The 24,113-nt window shown below is 36.2% G+C and overlaps 1 protein-coding gene across 1 annotated transcript in view; it reads left to right on the plus strand.

The window, feature by feature from the left end:
• LOC145680335 (fatty acid synthase-like) overlaps positions 1-19,580 on the plus strand; it is a 114,362-nt gene extending 94,782 nt beyond the window's left edge. The window contains exons 29-33 of the mRNA XM_081750722.1: positions 536-1,019; positions 7,205-7,677; positions 10,346-10,612; positions 15,268-15,507; positions 19,189-19,580. Of these exons, the coding sequence (XP_081606848.1) occupies positions 536-1,019; positions 7,205-7,677; positions 10,346-10,612; positions 15,268-15,507; positions 19,189-19,302 (1,578 nt within the window). The 3' untranslated portion in view covers positions 19,303-19,580. The remainder of the gene's footprint in view (positions 1-535; positions 1,020-7,204; positions 7,678-10,345; positions 10,613-15,267; positions 15,508-19,188) is intronic.
• The last annotated feature ends 4,533 nt before the right edge of the window (positions 19,581-24,113 follow it).

Here is a 24,113-nt window from a genome sequence, read left to right on the forward strand (position 1 = left end):
AGGTAACACCCATAGTATTGGAGCTATGGATCTTTTAAAGTTCATAGCCCACAACTCCGAAATGACGGATTTCTGCACCGAGGTTGGTTTATACTTTTTGTCTTATCTTGGTGTCAGGAATCACCTCCCAAACGTTGTTGCTGTTGTTTTGAAACACTCTGTATAGTGTAAAATTTAGATAAAACCTTAACAACTAAATCCGCACCAAGGTTCAAGCCCCGATGTACAATCGATAAGTCATACTTCAAAAAAAATTTTTTTTTTTTTCAGTTTCCAATAAAAGGAACTTGAATATTTCAGTTTCCAAAATATACCTGTCAAATATTTTTCATAAACTTTATTCTTCACGTGTGAAGAACGTGTATTCTGCTAGTAAAGTATGAAATATAGAAAGATAGACAATATCAAACAGTCTGTTAGTCTATAATGTCGGGTGATTACTTTCACTGGAAGTAATTTTTAATATAAATAGATAGTAATAAATGTATAATAATTATGCTATTTTTCAGTGGAGATTTTTTCATACTCTTTATAGGTATTGATGGATGCTTTTATGGAGAATCAGACCAAAGATAGCTTCTATGCTGCTTGTAAGCCAAAAGTTGACGGAACGAAAAATTTGGATATTGCATCTCGAAAACTTTGCCCTGAGTTGAATTATTTTGTGGTATTTTCCAGTATTAGTTGTGGTCGTGGTAACGATGGACAATCTAATTACGGCTTTGCGAACTCTGTGATGGAGAGAATTTGCGAGAAGCGACAAAAGGAAGGACTTCCTGGTTTGGCTATTCAGTGGGGAGCAATTGGGGATGTAGGTCTAGTGGCTGAAATGTTAGGGAATAATGATACAATCATTGGAGGTACCCTGCCGCAGAGAATATCATCATGTCTATCTGCATTGGATACTTTCTTACAACAACCTCATCCAGTTCTGTCCAGTATAGTGTTAGCAGATAAACGTGGTGGACAGACGGAGAAAACACAAGTCAATGTGGTTGATGCAGTGGCTCATATTTTGGGTAAGTTGATGGTATGCTAACAATTTTGATTAAATTCTCGCTCTTGAGATTGAAATATGTTCCCATCATAAATCAGATTAATATAATTTGGTTTTTAAAAAGCAGTGTCCATTCACATGAAAGTAACTTGGGTTCCAAAATAATTAATAGCTCTGTGATGTCAGTAGTCACTATAATGGTAATACTTTTGTCTTCAGTGGTAAGGTAACAAGGGAAAAAAACGGATAAAAGAAATGTGGGTATGAAAACAGGAATACATGTCACCAAATGAACGTAACGTTAAAAAAAAAAAAAAAAGTGTATTGAAAAGAACAAGCAGGTGCTAGTTGAGCTTTACAGTTGGGAAGACAAAGTTGAGCTGGCAAGATTGAGAAGACATAGTTGAGCTTTAAAGAAGCGTGGTATCTATGCTAAGTCTCTGTTGTCAGAACTAAAGTGTACATCAAAAATAGATAGCCACGTTTTATCAATATTACCAGAGTCCAAATTTGAAGCTGGTTTATATTTATGAATAATGAATGATTCCTTGATCTATCATTGTTTTTTTATTTTATTTTATTTTATAATTTTTTTTTTAGTTTTTCCTGAACCTATTATATTAATCTGTTTTATATTACTTGTATGTTGCTAAATCAAGTGCAATATTAACACCAGGATTAAAGAACACGTTAGACAATCGAAAAAGTCAGAAAAAGAGCGTATGTCGGGATTGTAACTTCACGTAAAGCAACATACATATAATATAAAACAGGTTAATATAATAGTTTCAGAAAAAAACAAAAAACAACGAGAGATCAAATGATCATTCTTTACTCATAAATGTAAGCTGATCATAAATCTGAATCCTGGTAATATTGATAAAATCTGGCTACCTACCTTTTATGTATGTATATACTTTGGTTCTGGCAACAGTGACTTAGCACAGTCACCACGCTTCTTTTAAACTCAACTCTTTCTTCCACTATGATCTGCTCGTTTTTTTTAGTATATTTTTTTTACGTCACGGTTATTTGGTGGTATGTATTCCTGTTTCCATACCATATTTCTTTTATCCGTTTTTAACTATGTTATCCTTACCCCTAAAGATGGAACTAGTTTGTTGTTTAGATACGTCTGGAGAATATTTAGTTTTCCCACGGGAGCATATGTTGTTAAGTAACCAATCTTTTGTTAATTTCCCATCGTTTGTTCAACTGATCTGGATCAAAATTTAGTTGATTTTTTTTTTTTTTTAATTCTAATGTATCATACTTTATTGGTCTGTCTTCACAAATAATTTTTTGTTCTATGTCTTAGCTTTTACTTCTTTAATGTTATGGATATTATACTAAAATATTTGGGAAATCCAGAGAAACGATATTCAGTGTTTGCCTCCTTGATACGTTCCTTCCATTTATGATGTTTCATTTTGTATTTTCGAAGAAGGAAAATGAAATGAAACGTTTCAGTTTAACGTCCTATGATTATGCTCTTTATGATAAGGGAGATGTATTTTTTTGTATTTTCCGTGCAACTTCTTCGCGTGTATGTGTAACTACTTGATAGACAAATTATTTTCTGTAATTACTGCAAAATAATAATAAAAAAATAGATAAAATTGAAATATATAATACAATATAAAAATGAAATGAAATGAAATCTTTGAGTTTTACGTCCCACGGTTATGCCGGTTAGGCTAAAGGAGACGGTGATGATGAGAGATGAGTGAAATGGTGGAATGAAGAAAGTAGGAGGAAACGGGAGAACCCCGAAAAAACCCACGAGCACGGTGTTCGTCCACCACAAAGTTCACTTGGCGTGGGCTGGGATTGAACTCGGAACCCCAAGCACCAGAGGTGAACGCTCTACCACTGAGCCACCGCGCCCCCATAATACAATATAAAATATGAATAAAATTTTTAGACTAAAGTTACACAAATAGTGGATGTAAGAAGTTACATGTAATAAAAAGAATCATATACTAGGGATACAAAAAGAAACATCAATATCAAATTGATAGAATATACTGCAAAGAATAATACAGTTTTTCTAGATTGTACAAACAGATTAAAAATAAGCTTTAAAAATGGCATACCTATGATGGACAATAATTGGGTAAACAAACCGTGACAGTCAGACTTTTAAATATGTAAATAAATAACTTTAAGATAAGCAAGGTGAATAAAATTGACACAATATATGACCTCAAAAAATGACAGAGGGAATAAAATGGAATCATCACATAAACATGTTAGTAAATAAAGCGGGGACTTAGTGGAAAAATCGAAGATTGATGTCACCCAGCAGAAGACTTTTGAATATACAAAGGTTTAACAAATTCCATGTCTTCTACATATATCATTTCTGCTTTTATTCTTATAGTTCTTTTATCACTATATTCAAGAGAAGTTACCTATGGCAGCACCAGAAAACCATCCTTACCACCCAGTAGATTTACATTCAGTCCAGTCCTTTAAGAGAAGAATCACTTGATAGCATGAAATTTGGAAAAGCACTCAGAGCAGTGAATGGAATTTTGGAGTACATATTATTATTATTATTATCTTCCTCTTCTTTCTCACTTCAATCATAGGTTGGTGGGCAACGTGGAAATTTTAAAGCTCCTCCCTTAGAAGAACTGTTTTATACTTTTCTAATGTCTCTTTTTCGTGACTACATCTAGATATTCTATGCATTGTCTTCATCTTTCTGGTTTTCCTTCTGTCTTTCCCTCTATCAACACAGTGATCCAATCGGAGTGCCGAATAAGATGGCTCAGCATGCTGTTTCTTCTTCCTATTATCTTCATGATCTGTCGTCCTTCATTAGTTTCCTTTAGTACCTCTTCATTCCTTTTCCTTTCGGTTCATGACAACGCAGCATTCTGCGTCAATACCACATTTCAAATGCATTCAGCTTGGATATTTTAGCTTTTCTCAATGTCCACGTCTCTGATCTGTAAAGCGCCACGCTCCATACCAAAGTCTTCATAAATCGGTTTCGAACGTCCAACGACTCATTTCTTGATGTTAGCAGTCCTCTTTTCCTATTGCATGTTTGTTTAGCCTGTGGTATTCTTGAACTAACTTCTTCTTCACTTCTTCCGTCCGAGGATATTAGACTTCCTAAATAGGGGTATGTCTTAACGTCTTCAACTTTCTCTCTCTCTAGCAAAACGTTTGCCCCTTCCTGTCCTATTCTTGTGCACTTTGTCACTTTAGTTTTCTTCTTATTTATCTTCATTTTGCATTTTCTTTTTCCAGTTGGTCGTTCAAGTTTAAAAGTGCTTCCTGCAAGTTCTTTTCGTTCCCCGCTATCAATATTGTGTCCTGAGCAAACCTTATTCAGCTGAAAATCTGACCATTTACTTTTACACCTTTCTCGCTTATATCAAAGAATTCTTTCATAGCCTGTTCTAGATAGGCTTTGAACAGGAGAAGTGAAAGTTCACATCCTTACCTTACTCCTTTACTTACTTAGATTATTACGAGTACATGATTGTTACGAATATTATGATCTTCCTTATTAAATTACAATAGGCCAACCAATTAAGAAACTACAAAGAATGCGTAGAATATTTAAAAAAATCACTCATTCGACAACCCGATACAATTTGCGTAATTTTCTGTTCTTTCTAATATTCAATGATCAAACAGCTTTATACGCCTTCTATATTTCTCAACTAATCTCAACTGAGTCTTCTTACTTGAATCTTCAGGTACAGACCTAGATCCCAGTTACCTATATCACTGAGTCTTGTTGTAAACAATTCTTTTGTTATATAGAAATTTTAAATATCAATTTGTAAAAACTGATGAAAATGATGTATATTAGCGAAAGATGCCAGATAATCAGTCTTTTCTCTGTTATTTTCAGAGACTAACCATAACAACTCTGAATCCTTTATGAGCAGTATCTAATATTAAGTTTTCCCTCTATCATTTTCAACACTAACCATAATAACTCTGAATCTCTTACAAGACAGCATCTAACATCGTAGTACTGTATGCCTACTCCATTTTCTAAAACGTATGATCGAGTCACTTCGCAAGTATTACTTTTACTGCATGAACTCTTAATAATATGCAAATATTTTATTACGTCTTCTCAGGCTATCAGCCAGGTGAAGGTATTGACATTCGATATTTCGAATGCAAACATTCGCATTCATCTTCAGGGACTGTAAAGAAAAGAAGGAGACGTGAGCATGTGTATATAGTGATTAGTTAGGGGCAGACCTATGAATGGGGCCTTGTGATTGGCTGAGGGAAATGCTGGCTTCTGATTGGCTGAGGAATGCTGGCTCCTGATTGGCTGTTGTTGTGGTTACCAAAAATGCCTTTGTTGAATGTCTGTTTTTGTTCCTGAAAAGGGCCGACCAAATAGAGTTGAGTTGGAACTCATTATCTCTATTGAGACTGTTCCTTTCTCATGAGATAGCTATGGCTTTCTTTATCATTCTGTCGCAAAAATTGCTGGAATTGGCTACTATGGTGGTATTTGTAATATCAATTCTGTATCCAAGCTCTAGGCTGTTATGCTAGTCCTGACTTTTCGGGTTGCTGAAGTCTTATATGGCAGTTGTGTTCTTTGCATAATTGCTCTATTATATGTCCAGTACAGAAGGTCGATCCGCGTATATGTGTCCAATTTTGAAATAGCACTAACCTTATGAAAATGCATGGGACCACCATCGGTTGGCCTCAATGTGATGGCCATGTGTTCTGGCAATAGCCCTGCACCGTAACTTCCACTGTAGAAGACTACGACTAAGTACAGGAAGTGGAATCTTCTCCCATTCCTCCCGGCAGGCTTTCCACAGGCCCCCGAGAGTAGTGACACGATGAGAAGAAAGTGCTTTTCAGTAGACCAAACCCGCAGAAATCCATGGGACTGGCATCTGGTGATTTCACTGGTATATCATGAAATGGAATAGCACGAATACTGGTGTCTGTCTCCATCTGCTTCAGAAAGTTCTGGGTAGAACGAGATGTATGTGAGGAGGCCTTTTCCATATGCACAGACACTTGCTTTATGGCATGCCCATACAAACGAGGCAGATCTTCTTTATAAATTGGGGTCAGTATATGTTGCTGAAAGAATGCAGAGTTGATTTTACAGTTTTTAGGGACCTCACGAATTGTTAACTTGCCCTGATAAGAGTAACCGGCGACAACCATAAATCCTTTCGAGGAAGTTGCTTTGCAATGACGGATGAACGCAGGACGGCTTTTTGCATCTCGCGAAGTGTAAGTTATCGAGCGAATTTTGCCACAATCTGATAGATACGCCCATGCTTCATCTAGTGTGGCCACAAACTTCCACTTTTCCCCAGATAGATGGCGTTCATAGAGGCGCCTGCTGTTGGTCTTTCTCTCACGGCGATGGGCCGCACTTAGGTAATGTCCATGACTTTTAAAGACACTCCGGAGGTTTAATTTCCCACTCAGGGCGCGGTTAACAGTTGATTGTTGTATGTGGAGTCGAGCTGCCATCACACATTGCGGAGGGGGATTTTCTTGTAAGGCCATTCGCCGCAACTTCTGAGCTACTTGTAAGGTCACTGTGGTACACGCTCGCTTCCTCGACCCCTTAGTGAGTGAATGCTTACCTGGCATGTCCTCTTTTTTATACTGCTTGGTTATGTTCTTGATAGTCGTCGAACCCAATGCACAACCATTTTCTTTGCACTGCTTTTGAATCTTAGAAACCGAATATTTGGCGTGGAAAAGTCCAATTACGTAGCCCTTCCAAAAACGGTTCACCTTTGCAGCCATGATGCACACGATACACAGTTTCGCTTGGCAGACGATAGAATGGACCTCCAGGTATAGCACACGCGTTTAACCACTTGGTTCGGTCGCTTCTGTAGTCAGGGGTACAGGTGTAAAATTGGACACATATACGCGGATCGACCTTCTGTATATCTTATGTATGCTCTGCCACATTAACATGGTATACGGTATACAGCAGGAGTGGGCAGGTGAAGGTCGTCTTTTCACTGGTTTGAGTAATGATCTGATGTTGACCGGAGGTTTATGAATAACTCTTATACCATGTCTGGCAAGTATTCTGCTGAGTTTGCCTGAGGTACGACCGATGGAAGACAATGCGCTAGTAGAGATATAATCCTCACTATGCTATAATAACAATATGTTAATAGTTCTTTTGGTTGATTAAAACATTGCTTCATTTATTTTCTCTAGGTATTAAAAGCATGAAAACAGTCAACGTGTCAACTAAGCTGATTGACTTGGGAATGGATTCACTAATGGGCGCTGAAATCAAGCAAACACTTGAACGAAACTACGACACCGTGTTATCTCCTCAGGAAATCAGAAACCTCACCTTCTCCAAACTACAAGAAATGGCAAAATCAGATGACACAGCGGCAGAAGAACATAGTGTGGAAGAAATACAAGCATCCCACAACTATAAAAATGACTTGGCACAGTTCGACTCAGAACGTCTCATGCCATCCGAAGTTCTCGTACGAATCCCGTCCAAAGCAGCCGAAAACGATAAGTCAACCCCACTATTTATTGTTCATCCTATTGAAGGTATTATAAAAGCCCTGAAACCGTTGTGTGCTCAATTAAAATGCCCAGTCTACGGTCTACAATGTACTGCCCAGTCAAACCTTCAATCTATATCTGACCTCGCCAGGTACTATCTTCAGGTAAGTGCACTTAATTATGTAGCATTTTTAGACAATCAGCAATTGAAAAAATCTCTGAGTGTATTTGGATAGTTCAAATGGAAAGTACATACGTAGTTTATTTACTATATAAAATGTGCAGCAGAAAAAAGTAAAAATACAACTTTGTAAGCATCGGTCTTTGTTTATACGAAATCTTCACTTGATTAACCCTTAAATGCATTATTTTTATTTTTATTTATTTATTTATTTATTTTAAAAAATATCATGAGTAGAATTTAATGTTGTAAATTATAGGAAGACAAATTTAAAACCAAAATTTAGGTTAATAATTTATTATTAACTGTTTGTAGCTATTTATCTCATAATACAATTTACACTTCGAACCCGTGTCACAATATCTACTTTTGGTTAGCGTTTGTTTTTAGATTTAGTAATATTAAATATTAAAAACTTCTTTTACACATTCACATATATTAAACATGTAAAATTTTCTTTTACATCTTAGGGACACTTATATATTGAATGATCCACGTATATATAATTTTAAGAGTATAGTCTAGTTATAAATAATCTCTATAAAAGTAAGCATATTTGGGAACGTCAGAATAATTTATTTGAAATCAAATAAAATACGTATGAAATACAAAAAAATATCTTCTCACATCAGCTTCTATATTCATGAATACTTTACAATTGCAAGTTTTGCTTAAATAATCAAATGTGTGCTCACTTTCCCTTTAAAACGTGCCAAATTATAACATTGGTAATTAAATTTCTTTGATTAGCAAGAGTAGGAGATTATGTATATTAAATTACTGCTACTGTGAAAGATATCTAACATTGGAGTCCAATTACATGTACAGAAAAGATGTATGCTAAAAAGAAATTGATACCAATATTTATCAAAGAAAGATGCTTCCATGATTGTGTAGAACACATAATCATTAACACTTTGAGTGCTGGGCTCTGAAGTGTAGGCTTTTCCAAGAATGCTGGGCTTTTTTGCAACCTTTTAAAAAATTATATCTCAAAATCTAGAAAAGCTAAAATAATACAACATGCACCGTTTGAATGCTTAGAGGTCTTTATTCTTATATATAATATTCTGTATTCTAACCACAAAACGATTACAAATCACAAATAACGTTTACACGTAGTGCAAGGAAAATGAATACGAATATGAGAATATCTCAAGATTACTTACCTGACATATCTGATGTTTCTGTTGCTACATAGTCTGGATTATTCCCACAATCGTCCAATAACTCTCCTTCAAACAAATCATCATTACTGTCGCTCACTTCCGCTTCTAAACTGAAGCATATTGAATCGTCTAACAAGCTCTTTCTCACCATTTTGACTGTCAAACAATAAGCATATGGTTTTTGAACCATGGCGGTAAAAAGGTATTAATTAGGACACTCACGCCATCTATTGGCGAAATTTTGAACTACGATGGTAAGGGATATTTCAAAACTGCTGACTCCGTGTAATAAAGGAGCAAAATCATTGAAATACATTTTGAATCAAATTACACATAAATACGGAATCTGCAGTCTACAAAAGATCAGCTACTCCGTAAAAATACGAAATTAGCACTCAAAGTATTAATTAGAAACACTTAAGTCTATTAAGTTAATTACTTAAACAAGCTTTAGCACTAAGTATTAACATTTAAGTTTTAAGCCTTCAAGAACTTATGAAAGGAAAGGAAAGAGCAGAGAACGGAAAAGCCAGTGAAGGAAGCTACATTGGTAACAATTAAAATTTTCTTGCTACAAACTAAGGGAAGAAAACTTATCTAATGTACTAAGCTACAAACTAAGGGAAGAAAACTTATCTAATGTACTAAGCTACAAACTAAGGGAAGAAAACTTATCTAATGTACTAAGCTACAAACTAAGGGAAGAAAACTTACCTAATGTACTAAGCTACAAACTAAGGGAAGAAAACTTACTAATGTACTAAGCTACAAACTAAGGGAAGAAAACTTATCTAATGTACTAAGCTACAAACTAAGGGAAGAAAACTTATCTAATGTACTAAGCTACAAACTAAGGGAAGAAAACTTACCTAATGTACTAAGCTACAAACTAAGGGAAGAAAACTTGTCTAATGTACTAGTCTACAAACTAAGGGAAGAAAACTTGTCTAATGTACTAGTCTACAAACTAAGGGAAGAAAACTTGTCTAATGTACTAGTCTACAAACTAAGGGAAGAAAACTTACCTAATGTACTAAGCTACAAACTAAGGGAAGAAAACTTACCTAATGTACTAAGCTACAAACTAAGGGAAGAAAACTTATCTAATGTACTAAGCTACAAACTAAGGGAAGAAAACTTATCTAATGTACTAAGATACAAACTAAGGGAAGAAAACTTATCTAATGTACTAGTCTACAAACTAAGGGAAGAAAACTTATCTAATGTACTAAGCTACAAACTAAGGGAAGAAAACTTTCTAATGTACTAATCTACAAACTAAGGGAAGAAAATTTACCTAATGTAGTAAGCTACAAACTAAGGGGAGAAAACTTATCTATTGCACTAACTTCTGAATACTTTGAGTAAAGATCTTTTCTCCTTTAGAATGTAAAGATAACATCTTAATCATATTTATGAACCAAAAAGAATATAAAATTTAGTTGCATAACATCTTTAATGCAATTTCTTTTTTGATTTCAGCATGTCAAAAAGGTGTTGAAAACTGGTCCCTATAACATAGCTGGATATTCATATGGTGCAGCTATAGCGTTTGAAATGTGTCTTCAACTGGAGAAAGAAGGTGAAAAATCGAATCTTGTGTTGATCGACGGATCACCAGACCTTATAAAATCAATCATCAAGAAATACGTGATTAAGATTGATCCATCAAGAGAACGAGAACCTCAAGAACAAGCAGCAGCTTTGTCGTTCTTTGTTACTTTCTTCAGGGACGTGGACTACGACAAGGTAAATAATTTTAGTTGAAACTAGAACCTATGTCCGCACCTAATTAATTAAATGATACGGAACCAAAAATCTGGATCGGAGGTTATGAAATTTAATGTTGTATGATTATTCAGCAGAATGACTTTGCAGTGGGGGTTCACCACAGATTGATTTTTTGTTGCTAATTGATTGATTGGGATTTAATCCTCAGCACCAGGGCTACATGACACGGATCCGACTGCTTAACACTTTCAATCATAGGGTTATTTAAATTAAGAATGTCCTGTGTCCTGAAGAAAATAAGGATTATTTTTAAAAATCATATCTTCTTAAGTTTTTACTCTAAACGGTTGAAACTTTCAGAAATAAAAGAAAAAGTACCAATCTATTAGAAGATACCAGTTTCTGAACAAGAGCTATTTGAAAAATCATTGCAAACAATAACTTTGTTTATTGCAAAGTAATAATAGTAAAGTTTATGAATGATAATGATATACCTTCTTTAGTTCTCTTTCTACAATGACTAAAAGGCATTCTTGGATCAGATTCGCCAATAGATAATTTAAAAAGCACTCAAAATTACTTTCTCAAATCAAAGAGCATACAAAATTCATTTCTGGTTGGTATTTTAAATTTTAAATGGGCGTATCGTTCCTGAACGACACTCGGATTTAACGTAAGTTTACAGTCTGTCGTTCCGGAACTACAGTAGGATTGAAAGTGTTAATGAAACTCTAAACATTTCCTGCTAACTTACCCTACCAGTATATTCAACCAATTGACCAGTATATTCAACATCGGGGAAACAAAAGAACACCATTATATATCCTATCTTGCACCAATGCAATGCAGTAAGGATTGCCATTATACCTAGGCCTACTCTCTCAATTCTTGCCCTATCTGTTTCTGGTATCTTCTTGGATTGTTCAAAGATCTTTTTACCATCAAGACCAACCGAGACTTAAGGTACGTTGTCACTTTACATGAATCTTGTAGCTGTCATTAAAACATCTTGCAAACAGATCTTTCTATATACTGTTTATACATTACAACATTATGAAAGCAAGAAAGCGCACCACTGCACTCTAGTGGAAAAATAGTGAACCTGCTCATTACAAACGTGTAATTTGGTGCGCTTCCCCTCCCTGTTCAAAATAATCTGTTGTTTCGGAAGCGGCGAAACTGTTTTTTTCTTTATGTCAGCGGGAGGGCGATAGCAAGTAGCAAGCAAGACGACCCAGAAAGTTGCACTGGGAATGGTTTGACTCCTTGCAAGATGAAAAAAAATGTTGTATGTTCCTTTCAAGACATATATGTAAATATTATGGGGTTTCAATATGTATTACCGGTACGCATTCTCCGTGAAATCCTATACAAGTCTTCTGCTCTTCCCATCTTGACGTCTCCATTTACGTGTTTCAAATAGTTTCGGTTCCTCTGTGATGGCTTTGGTTCCCTGACGCTTTAGGAAGACAAAGTTCCTCATATCAGACGAACATTAATTGGATTGTGCAAATTTCTGTCTATATAATGAAGCAATAATTACGCGGTTTTTGTATGCATAGCATTGCTAATCTGAATTTTCTTGCTTTTACTCTGCTGCAGCTCCTAATTCCCAATTTCCCTTCTATAGTATATTCTTTGACATTATTATTATTATTATTATTATTATTATTATTATTATTATTATTATTATTATTATTATTATTATTATTATTATTATTATTATTATTATTATTATTATTAAGCATTTTTCCTTTTGGCAGGTTCTGGGATTAATGAGGTGTTTTTCTTTTTTCATTCTTTTTTTTTTAATTTTAGGTTTGGTTCTGGAAATGTTCCTTACACGTTTTTTGATCTTCAGCTTCCTATTTCAACTCCCAATATTTTCTTCTATTTTTCAAATCATCGATCAGTTGTGTTCTTCTTCTTCCTATTCCTCTCTTTCCTTCCATCTTTCCTTCTATGGCGGTATGAAGAAGACAGTTTCTTCGCAAGATGTGTCCAATCCTATTGGCTTTCCTACGGAGGATACTGGCTAGAAGCGTCCTCTTCTCTCCTATCCGTTTCAAAACATCTTCATTGGTTACTCTCTCTGTCCATTTTTATCTTTTCCATCTTCCAACACCACATTTCGAAGCTTTCTTAATATTTCTTCTCTAACTTCCTTGAAGTCCAAGTCTCTGAACCCTACAATCCAATACTCCATATATAGCACTTGACTAACTTTTTTCCTTAATCCAATGTTAAATCTGCTATTTAAGAGTGATCTTTTCTTGTTGAATGCTTCTTTGGCTATGGCAATTTTTGATCTGATCTCTTTGTTACAATAAGTATCTCACGTCAAAATACTTCCCAGATACTTGACGTCATGAGCTCTGAAGTTCTCTTTTACCGAGTGCGGGGTTTTCTCTGAGTTCTCCCGTTTAGTCCTACTTTCTTCATTCTACCACTTTCTTCATTTCTCATCATCCTTTAGCCTAGTCGACATAATTGTGTGACGTAAAACTTAAAAATTTCATTTTGTTTTCAAGCTCTCTTTGTTCTACTCTGACCCGTAACGGTGCCTGAAAGGATGTGACTGGGTGAAAGGATCTGACTTTTCAAGAAGAGAAACTAGTTTACTTATTGCAGTCATTTCAGAGATCTCATTTCTCACAAAGGCACTGAAGAAATGTCTTTGCTGTATATTTCTGCGAACCCAGCAATGATTGTAAATATGCTGCCCCGTCATGAACAACGAAGAGGAGGGAAAAAGCACTCGCACTCAAAAAGGCCTAAACACTACAAGCACAATCTCGTTGGGTCTGCTTTTTTTTTTTTTTAAATAATGATATGTTAGTGAAAGATAAAGTTAACATATCTGCAGAGGCAAGATGGTGATCCTTTTTATATCAGTTTCTTAATATATCAGTTTGCAATTCCAGTGCAACTAGATCTTTTAAATCTCTATTTTTTATTTTCCTTCTGCATGTTATTTTTTTAAAAAAAACTTATCCCCACCTACAACGATAAGGAACTTATTTGTGACAAAGACAAGTCTAGTTTTTATGCCAAAACTAACTAAATGGAACAGGTGTTCGCTACTGTTCGAGAATTGAGTTCTTGTATTTGACAACAATCAAGCACTTCGTGCAGGAATTTGTTTGACCATTTACTTTAGCACTGTCCACCTGACCTTAAACTAATGTGATCTGAACACGATCTATAAATATAGTATTCAAATAGAAGCTCAGCTTAGAAGAAACGGACATAAACATGTCATCCGGACATCCGAATCAAATCTAGTCCATTCGATAAACATAACAAAGATATGTTCTTGCACAAAAAAAATTAGAAATGTGTGTACCAAGTTTTGTATTAATAGACAGAATAGGTATTAGGGGAAAGCGTGTATTGGTATACAAGCTTTTACCCGATATCTATTCCGTCTATCAATGCAAAACTTGGTACACACATTTCTTATTCTGTATAGTATTCTTCTAGACACATTTGGGTTGTGTGCTTTTACCCGAGGCCACTCCAGTGGTGTCGAAAGTTTATGGAAGGGATTTCTGGAGGGAATTTTCCCGACATTCTCCCAATTTTCCCTGTTCAGGTACATTATGGGCTCCAATACCTAGAACCTCTGGAAAGCTTATTTTATGCTGAAGAGAATGAACTATAAACCATGACTTTGCAATGAACAGTGTTGATGCAATAGCTATTTCACTGCGAGTCTACGATTTTCTTTATACTAACAGGATTAATGGGCCCCAGGGACTTACTCCGTTGTCCATGGCACCTAATTTTTTTGTGCATGAACATATGTTTGTTATGTTTATCGAATGGACTAGGTTCGATTCGGATGTCCAGATGACAAATTAATGTTCTTTCCTTGTTAGTAAATTTAACTACCATCATCATGTAGTCTGTTTCCAAGAAGAAACATTTATTTTACATAATATAGTTATGACAGATTTTACGGCCCTTTGAAACTTGCCACTCCGTGCAAGTGGACGTGTTGCATTTATAGTAGAGGCGATCCTGACTAAGCTGTACATCAGTAACGTGAGAATTTCTTAACCTTACTGATAGATACTGCAAAAAATGAAAATAATATCTTTACGTCCCACGGTTACGGTTAGGCTAAAGGATACGGTGATGATGAGAGATAAGTGAAATGAAGAAAGTGGGAGGAAACAGGAGAACCCCGAGAAAACCCACGAGCAGGGTGTTTGTCCACCACGAAGTCTACACGGCGCGAGCTGGGATCGTACCAGGAACCCCAAACACCGGAGGTGAACGCTCTACCACTGAGCCAGCGCGGCTCCATAATATAGATACTGCCAGTGGCGTATTTACGATTTTGTTTCGGGAGGGGCTTTGCTAACTTTCGGGGGGGGGGGGGCTTTGCCTGGAAATGTGAAAATTCTGCAAGATATTTCATTTACTTTAAGATTTCGGGGGGGCTTAAGCCCGGAAGCCACCCCCCTAAATACGCCACTGGATACTGCGTATACGATCAGTAAATATAAATATACATTATGTATTTCAAAATATGTTATGCATGTTGCAAATATGTAATATATTTCGCGCCTATTTTGCAACGTAAGACAGCAAATGAATTAACACACTTTTACTACAAATTAAAATGATCCTTCTAATAGACTAACAGAAAATTTTCTTCATTGCAGCTTCCTAGAGAGCTGGAAAGTCTGCCAAACTTAAACTCCAGAATTGCCAAAACAGTAGAGATGGTCAAAGCATGTACAAACTACAGGGATGATGACCTGATTGCAGCTGCCACAAGCTTTTACAAGAAACTACTGGCATTATATTTGTATAAACAGACAGGAAAATTTAACGGACCCGTTATGTTGTTCCGTTCAGAAGATAACTATTTCGAACATTTAGAAGATTACGGCCTCAGCGAGGTAAGTACATGTTTTCAACTTGTGGTTAAACCTTAAAGAAAGTATTAAAACAACTAGAAACATTTGAAATGTGGTCGTGGAAAAGAATGGAGTAAATTAACTAGATGAACAGAAAATCATTGAGAATATATTGGAAAGAAAGTAATAATATTGGAGAAAATATACGAGGGTCATTCAGGAGAAAAGACCGTGGTCTCTGGCATAAGTTGTCGAATTGACCTTAATTTTCTTAGAAAATATGCGTTGATCGGTTCATCGGTAATATTCCATCATAATTTAACTGTACATGAACTCACAAAATGGTCAGTAAAGAATTTAATTTAAATAAACCGTTCTAACTATTTATCCTCACACGTAATATCCAATGCTTAAAAAAGAAAAGTTTGTAGTAATCAGCTTAAAAACGAATCAGCTTAAAATCCCTTGTGCCCCACGACACGTCTGAAGGTCGTAAACACATTCACATACACACAGAGACAAACTCTTACTACCTATTTGCTTCTTTTAAAGAGAAAAAAATCAACCCTTTATGGTGTTATATAAATAAGACAATATGAAGGTAAAAGTGACAGCACACTATGACTAATTCAGTAGATTCCCTAATACACACGTCAAGTTCTCTTGTATATTGTTTTCGTCTGTTCAAGTACATCAGTTTCTTTCGATGAGAGAAAAAAAATCCTTTTACTACAACAGATTATTATGTAGTCAGTGGTCGTAGTCAACTCCACATATCAATATCGCACCACTTTTCCTACACTCCTTCCCTTTTTCTGTTCTACCAATCCAATTTCCTGGTCATTTACACATATTAAAACCATTTTTGCATCAGTGAAGAGCCATGTAAGTCTTCCGCTTTTCAAATTTTCTTGCGGACGGTCAGCTGTCTACCAAGATAGACGATATATATATATATAAAAGATATGGGTTTTCGTATTCAGTAAGTTATTTGTTTTTGTTACAATAAATTACAATAAATGAAATCTCCAGAAGGATTCTCTCTTCCTTGCTGATTCTTTTATTAAATAAATATTCAAAAAATAGGCTATTAATTGGTTCATTAAAGAATGTTTCTAGAAAAGTCTCTATATTAATTAAGATAAGGGTATATACAGATGGTGATCAGAAAAATGGAAACACCTGAACGAAATTGCAACTTACCAGATTAATATGGTGTCGGGCCACATTTCGCCCTCAGAGCAGCCTTGATGTGACGTGGGATGGAGGCATAGAGGTCGTGAATTATAGCAAGTGGAATTTTACACCATTCCTGATGCAGGGCATCGGCCAGTTCTGTGAGAGAGGATGGAGGTGGAAATCGTCGCCGGAGTCGTGTTTCCAAGACGGACCACAGATGTTCAATTATGTTGAGATCTGGGGATTGGGCTGGCCAGGGGAGGTATTGAACTTCATACCGATGTTCCTCAAACCACGCTGCAACAACACCAGCTGTGTGAATGGGTGCATTATCATCCTGGAAGATGGCGTTATTGTCCGGGAACAACATCCGGATCATAGGATGCAAGTGGTCTCCTAAAATTGCGACATAATCGTTGGTAGTGATTCGTCCGTTAAGTGTGACCACAGGATCCAATGAAAACCATGATATGGCGGCACACAGCATCACCGAGCCGCCGCCATGTTTCACAGTTGGGCGGAGACACTGCAGATCATAAGCTTCTTTGGGCGTTCTCCACACATAAAAACGGCCCGTGGTTGGGAATAGGGTGAAGGATGACTCATCCGACCATATCACACGTTTCCAGTCCTCAACGGTCCAAGTTGCATGGTCGCGGTACCATTTGCGGCGTGCGAAAGCGTTATGGTCCCTGATGAGCGGTTTGGTCCGTGCAACACGACCCCGTAAGTTGATGTCATGTAATTCGCGGCGGACTGTGATTGTCGAAACAGGGTGGGGGAGATGCTGATTGAGTTCCTCCGTCACTTGCTCCGCAGTGGCACGACGGTTCTACGTGACAATGCGCTTTAATACCCAGCGTGACCTGTCACTCATGATTTTCTTCCGCCCACTGTTCCGCTTCCCCGATGTGGTTTTCCCTGTGTTGTGTAGGCCGTCATCACCTTCGACACTGTCCCACGCGACACACCTAACACAGTAGCCACTGCCGTCACACTCACTCCACATAACCGCGCACCAACAATTTGCCCTCTTTGAAAATCTGAGGTGTCTCCCATTTTACACTACCTCCGTCTGCTGCAGCCACTGGACACTGCTGTTCCACTGCACCTGACGTAGTATGGAGACCGACCTAACACACCACCACCAGCGATCCGGCACCACTGCCAACCGGCGACGTGTTGCCAACTACAGGTGTTTCAATTTTTCTGATCACTATCTATCTATCTATCTATCTATCTATCTATCTATCTATATATATATATATATATATATATATATATATATATATATATATATATATATATATATATATATATATATATATATATATATATATATATATGGCGCCCACGGACTACAGAGCATTATTCTACAAGTCAAAATAAAGAGAAAAGTATATACCTTTTGGGTCCTCGTCTGGAGACGCGAATTGAACTATGTGGCAACGTTGTAGATAAACAACTTCAGAGAAGATCTACCAAATCCATCAAATAGTTACATCGATTCTTTGCAGATGGCAGTAAAAGTCCATAGACGTTAACGCTAGCGCCACTTAGCGTTATAATCGATGTAGCTACTTGGTAGATTCGAGGAGTAGTTCCAAGTTAATCTGCGACGTTGCCATATAGTGAAATTTTGATTCCCGCATAGCGGCTGAAGGAGGCCCTGGAGGGTATTCCATTATAAAGCGTTTTCCCTTTATTTTGATCTGAATAATGGCGCTCTGTTGTCCGTGGGCGCCATGTCTACAACATTCATATATACTGTATAAGCCCTTTTCTAGAAGTTTTCTTATATGTGATATTACATACGCAAACGGATTTTCTAGAAAGATCGAAATACAATTACAATTTTCGCAGAAAATTCTCATGTTTTCATAACGGTAAAGTAATTATATTTTCCATACACCACCGATTCATTTCATCAACGTCAACTGGATATTATTCCAAATTCAATTGCATGATTTAATTCATCGCTATTTTAATCAAAAACTAAATATTCTTTTCAAAATTTATTTATTTTTCTTATGCGTAGCTGTATCCACAAACAAATAAGTTAATTTCATGGCAGGCTCATATCCAGGGGGGTCTAGGGGGCCGGGCTCCCCTAAATTTTTACTGGCCCCCCTCTAAAATTTTCACGGTATGCTTGGAAATGAACTATAATATGGGATGAATTAATATTTTTGGATCGGGCCCCCCCGTAACTTCCACCGCCCCCTACATTTTCGGGCTGGCTACGGACCTGTTTCATGGCTATTGCCATTCATATATCAATTCATTTACTTCTCAGCGTTACCATATTCTACTGTAAATTGGAATTGGTCTACTCATTAGCACAAAAAAATGTCCATAAGTAGGCTAAATATCTATCTACTCGGCAAATTCCCTGCACGATAGAAACATTTATTAGCATCGTACAGGTAAACGATAGTGCAGATAGTGACATCTATAGCATGAATTTTTATTATCAAAAATTAGCGTGACATACTGAAACGATTATTTTTTATAAATATTATTATTATTATTATTATTTTCCAGATTTGTTCACGAAAACCAAGAATCCAGACGTTACAAGGAGACCACAGAGGGATCTTAACAGGCGAATCTTCGGGAACAATTGCCTATGTATTGAACAAGGAATTCTGCAAATAACGTAAACAATTCTCACCATGATGTGTCAAGGATGTGTTGCCATTCACTTTGAAAATTAAAAAAAAATTAAAAAAAGAGAAAAATTCTTACCAAATATTAATCATTCTAGTACATAAAATCGAAACCAAAGAAAGTAGTTGTTTTATATATAATTATAAAATTGGTATTTACATTGAAAGTATATCTATCTATCTATATATATTATATTTGAAAAAATTAACGAATATTAAGAACTCAATTATCCTTACATTATAAAATAATGTATTATGAATATGGTTGCACATAATAAAAAAATTGAAGTAATCTGTGCTTCCTTTTCTTTTTTACCTCTATACCTCTGTTTAATAGACATCCGTTGGTTTCAAGTTTTCAGTGTGTGAGTGTTTAAGTTTCTTCGTACATCAAGTTATGAATCTTGTTTCGTCTCGGTTTTATTCTTTCATTTTATCGATTTGAAATTAGAATTGTGCTCATGTTGTTTGCTGATTTTAGTAGGGAGTGAGGCACGCCTGCAACTAGAGGGGACTAGAGGGAACTGGCCCCCTAAAGTTTTCGTTGCCCCCCAGACCTCAATACAAATGCCATCATTAATACAAAAAAAAAAACAAAAAAAAAACATAATTTAGATATTTGTAACAGTAGCGGCTCGTGTTACTTATACTTAGGAGGGCTGCATAAAATAAAACACCTTATTTAGAAATTAATTCCATACGATGGTCCTTCCTTGTACTGAATTTTTCGATAACTCTATCATTGAAGTTAGGGATCTTTTCAACCTTTTCCTTTTCTATTGATAACATGGCAAGTATCGTTAACCATTCTTGTCCCATTGTATTTCTTAGAAAAGTTCTCACTCTTTTAAGAATAGAATAGCATCGTTCAGGTTCACTTGTAGTTAGCGGCAACGTTATGAATATTTTCGAAAGTTTTAGCACTTCAGAAAAAGTGGAAGCAAGACTATTGCTTATAGCATACTGGAGGAATTTCACAGCAGCACCAAATTTCCTGATCTCTTCCCTTGCACAAACTACACTAATTTCAGTGTGAAGTTCATCTTTATCAAAAACAGGAGAGCTCTGTACATTTACTGAAGCTTTATTCGGGAAAGGAAGCTCAAAATTGATCAAAATTAGAGTTCTGCAGAAGTAAAGATATAGATAAGAGGTCTGTAAAATGGAAGCTCAGGATTACTTGGTTTAAAATAACGTCACACTTCTTTGCCTGCGTGTGCTCTTGACTGTGTATTTGAAACAATTCTCTTTTGGGTTTGATTTTACGTTTCGGTATCAACTAGTTCTATTGATTCCCTGATTTTATTAATTTCAGTGGTGAAGGCAGATAAATATGACTGAACTTTTGCTGCATCTATAGATGACTATGTAAGTTGGTTATATAGAATATTTAGATGTGGCGTAACTAAGTGGAAAAAATAGCCAGAAACAAAATTCTTCACTCAATAAGCTTTACGGTGTATCTCTCTCACTACAAGGCAGACGCTTCATTCACTGTTGTAGTGCTTGAGGTCTCGGATTCTGACAAAATTTGGAAGTTTTTTTTTTTTTTTTTTTTATTTCTTCCTGCTTTCCATATATCACATTAAGTCTTAGATTTAAAATTTCATCTAGTTGGACCACCACTGGGTATCCGCTTTGCAAAACAGGAATCTAAAACTGCTGTTTTGTTATGAGAGCGAGAAAAAACCGGGATAGCAGAAAGATTAGAAAAGAATATTCTGCCTTTAGTGTTTTGTCTGGAGGCTTTTTCCATTACAAAATTTAATTGGAGTGCGCTTGCGCAAACTGTCAACCGTCCGAAGGACTGCATGTAAAGCACTCCACGTGTTACCAGTAAAGACATGCTAAAAAGAGGAGGAAATGGAATCACAGCATCGTATACTGACAGTCCCAGGCGTGAAGTGGAACAACAAATTTGCTTCAAGGAGGTGAAAAATTGAAAAACAAAACGCGCATAAAAAAGGCATAAATATAAAGATTGATTATTAAGTGTCGAATTGGAAATATGAAATTACGTTGGGGGGGGGGGGGCTGCAGTCCTACAGCCTTCCCCCACGGGCCGCCGCTGATTTATAAGAGAATTTTTAATGACTTAACCAACCACTAAACCTATGTGGCTGGCTGGTTACGGGCCTGGAGAGAGAGAGAGAGAGAGAGAGAGAGACACACAATTACTAGACACAATTATGGGATAAGAAGGTGTATATTGGATGCCTAATCTTTGTTTCACCCTAGGAAGAATATAAAACGGAAATACGTTAAACGCGTCAAACCAGTGTAGCCAGTAGCAAAAAGTGCACTTTTCTGTCAGAAAGGATGAAAGACTATTGTCCCTTTATACATGTGCATATAGTCTCATACAACAAGGTTACAGATCTTACGGTTGCCTCTATTCGTAGAACAAGTGGGAAGTGAACAACACAAGTCACTTTATGTAGTTATTTATATCTTTACTTAAAATAACTTAATAGCGTGTGTAATCCAATTTTATGTATGGCCAAACGGCAAAGCAGAATGAAAAGATTTTCGGTTTATATTAGACCCCAATCCCAATTAAGATGTTATCATATCACATTAATTATAATAGCATACCAAGGAGGAGTGGGGAGGAGTCCGAATTTTTGCAAAAAAAAAAATTAAGTATCTCACTAGCCGCTCAACTTAGAAAGCTGAAATTTGACATTTTTTAAAAATAAGCAGACAGCCCAGGAATTTTAGCGTTTTTGAGAATTCCCTTCAGATTCTAAACCCTTCTAACATTCATTTTTTTTACACACCCCCCTGGATAGAAAAGGAATCCAATTCTTTCTTCAAATCCAATTCCATCAATCAGTGTTGTATGTTTATTGCATCAATTAAAGAAAAAGGTTTGCTAATTTCTTTCCTTTCAAAATATGAAGTAAACACATGCTCATGTCTGGTTTTGTAAAGCACATGATTTCATTGTTTCGGAGTTTCGATCAAGACAATCAACAAAATAGAGCTTAATCCTTCTCTTTTGGGCGCCGCAGTTCCTTCCGAGAAATAATTAAGCTTCTTTTTTTTTTTTTTTTTTTTTTTTTTTTTTTAAAGGAAAATTGATACGTATAAATGAAGGTTGAAAGGGAAGAGACCATTAAACCAGTTATCACTAATAGTTGAGTTACAGAATATATTGCTTTGTGAATACACCCCCTTTTATTTTGAACATCCCTGTAAGAAAAAGTTCCTGGCGTACGTATTGACTCCCTTTTTAGTGGGAGGTCGCGCTTTTAGTATATTACGAGTTGGTAGTGGGTTGATATGTAAAAATAATCGGAAACGATTGATATTAGTGTCGAATTCATAGTTTAGGGGTCACTGAGATAAATAGTAACTCTCCCGAAGCTGTTCAAGTCTAAGCTTAGCCCCATCCACATGGTGGGGATGAAAATTAAAATGTCCAAACTCATTAAGATTAGTGTAGAACTCATAGTTTTCGTGGTCGCTAGATGAATAGTGACAATCTCCAATTTGTGCAAATAGTGTTGCTCACGAGACGAGAAATTAGGTTTTCTCGTCTCGTCTCGATCATGGAAGACTTACTTCTCGTGTCAATTATCGAAGGATTAGTTCTCGTCTTATCTCAAAATTTATTCGGATTGTTTTGTAAATTTATTTATGCCCTGAGTTTTCTTAATTTCATCCACAAATTATGAGATTCCCTCCTCATCACGAAAGGTTTACGAAAGGTAACAAAAATTTAAACTATGTTAACTTTTGTAGCAGTAGTGTGGCCAGGGAGGACGATCCGGGGCTATACACCCCTAAAAGTTTTTTTTTTATTCCTGCATTATTATTTTTGTCAAAGTTATAGGTAGCCAATTTTAAAACTGTCAAAGTTAATAGCCTATGCTATTCTTATTTTCAGTACACTGTATTTTTTATGTATTTTATTGTTATTTACGATGTAGAACCTGTTTAAATGCGCTTGCCCTTTCTCTATTGAAAGTATTTAAGCAAAACTAAATTCGCTTGAACAAGTCATTGAAGCGGTGGGGGAATATAAATTTGTAAAAAATGAAGCCTAAAACAACTTTTGCGGGGGAGGGTTCCGGACCACCCACTATCCTGTGTGGTATTCCATACTACTGGTGCGTAAAGAAATAACGGTTTTTAAAAGAACCGACAGATTTTTTCAAAAACTGGGAAGATTATGAAAATTCCGATTTTCAGAGAAAATTCTTTCGAATTTAAAAACTGTTGCGTTTGTAACTGATGCCGATTTTAATAGAAAACCGAACCGTTTTTTAGTAGAAAAACGAGCCGGTTTAAGACCAAAAACAGTTTTGGTGAATTCGGTTAGTGACAGAATTTAAAATGTTTTTGAAGATTGTGGTAAAAACAAATTAAACTTCAGAGTTGACTTGCGCGGCAGTTTATAATTGTTCGTGTGTCCAGCGTAGCTGGTAAGTTCATCTAGCATATTAATATAAGTGCTTGCAACCCTAATGGGGCGTTTACACTTAGTCGATTTGCGTTCGATTCAGTTGAATTGACGTCACTTTCAACTTAATCGACCGTGCAAATGGGACTTCAACCTAATCGCTTGTTGATCGAAGGCGACTAATCGACTGGCAACTGAATTAAAAGACGTTCTATTTTCTGTGGTTGAAATAATTGAACATATCCATCAATCTGATTCGGCCTAGTTGCTTCGATTTAGTGGCAAATGCAGCGAGTCGATTTAGTCGTGCGACTAAATCGACTAAGTGTAAACGCCCCATAACGGTAGCCGACAACAACAGCAGAAGCATGACACAAGTAAGATTGTCAGAT

The sequence above is a fragment of the Thermobia domestica genome, chromosome 3 (assembly GCF_964235325.1).
Source record: "Thermobia domestica chromosome 3, izTheDome1.hap1.1, whole genome shotgun sequence".
Lineage (NCBI taxonomy): Eukaryota > Metazoa > Arthropoda > Insecta > Zygentoma > Lepismatidae > Thermobia > Thermobia domestica.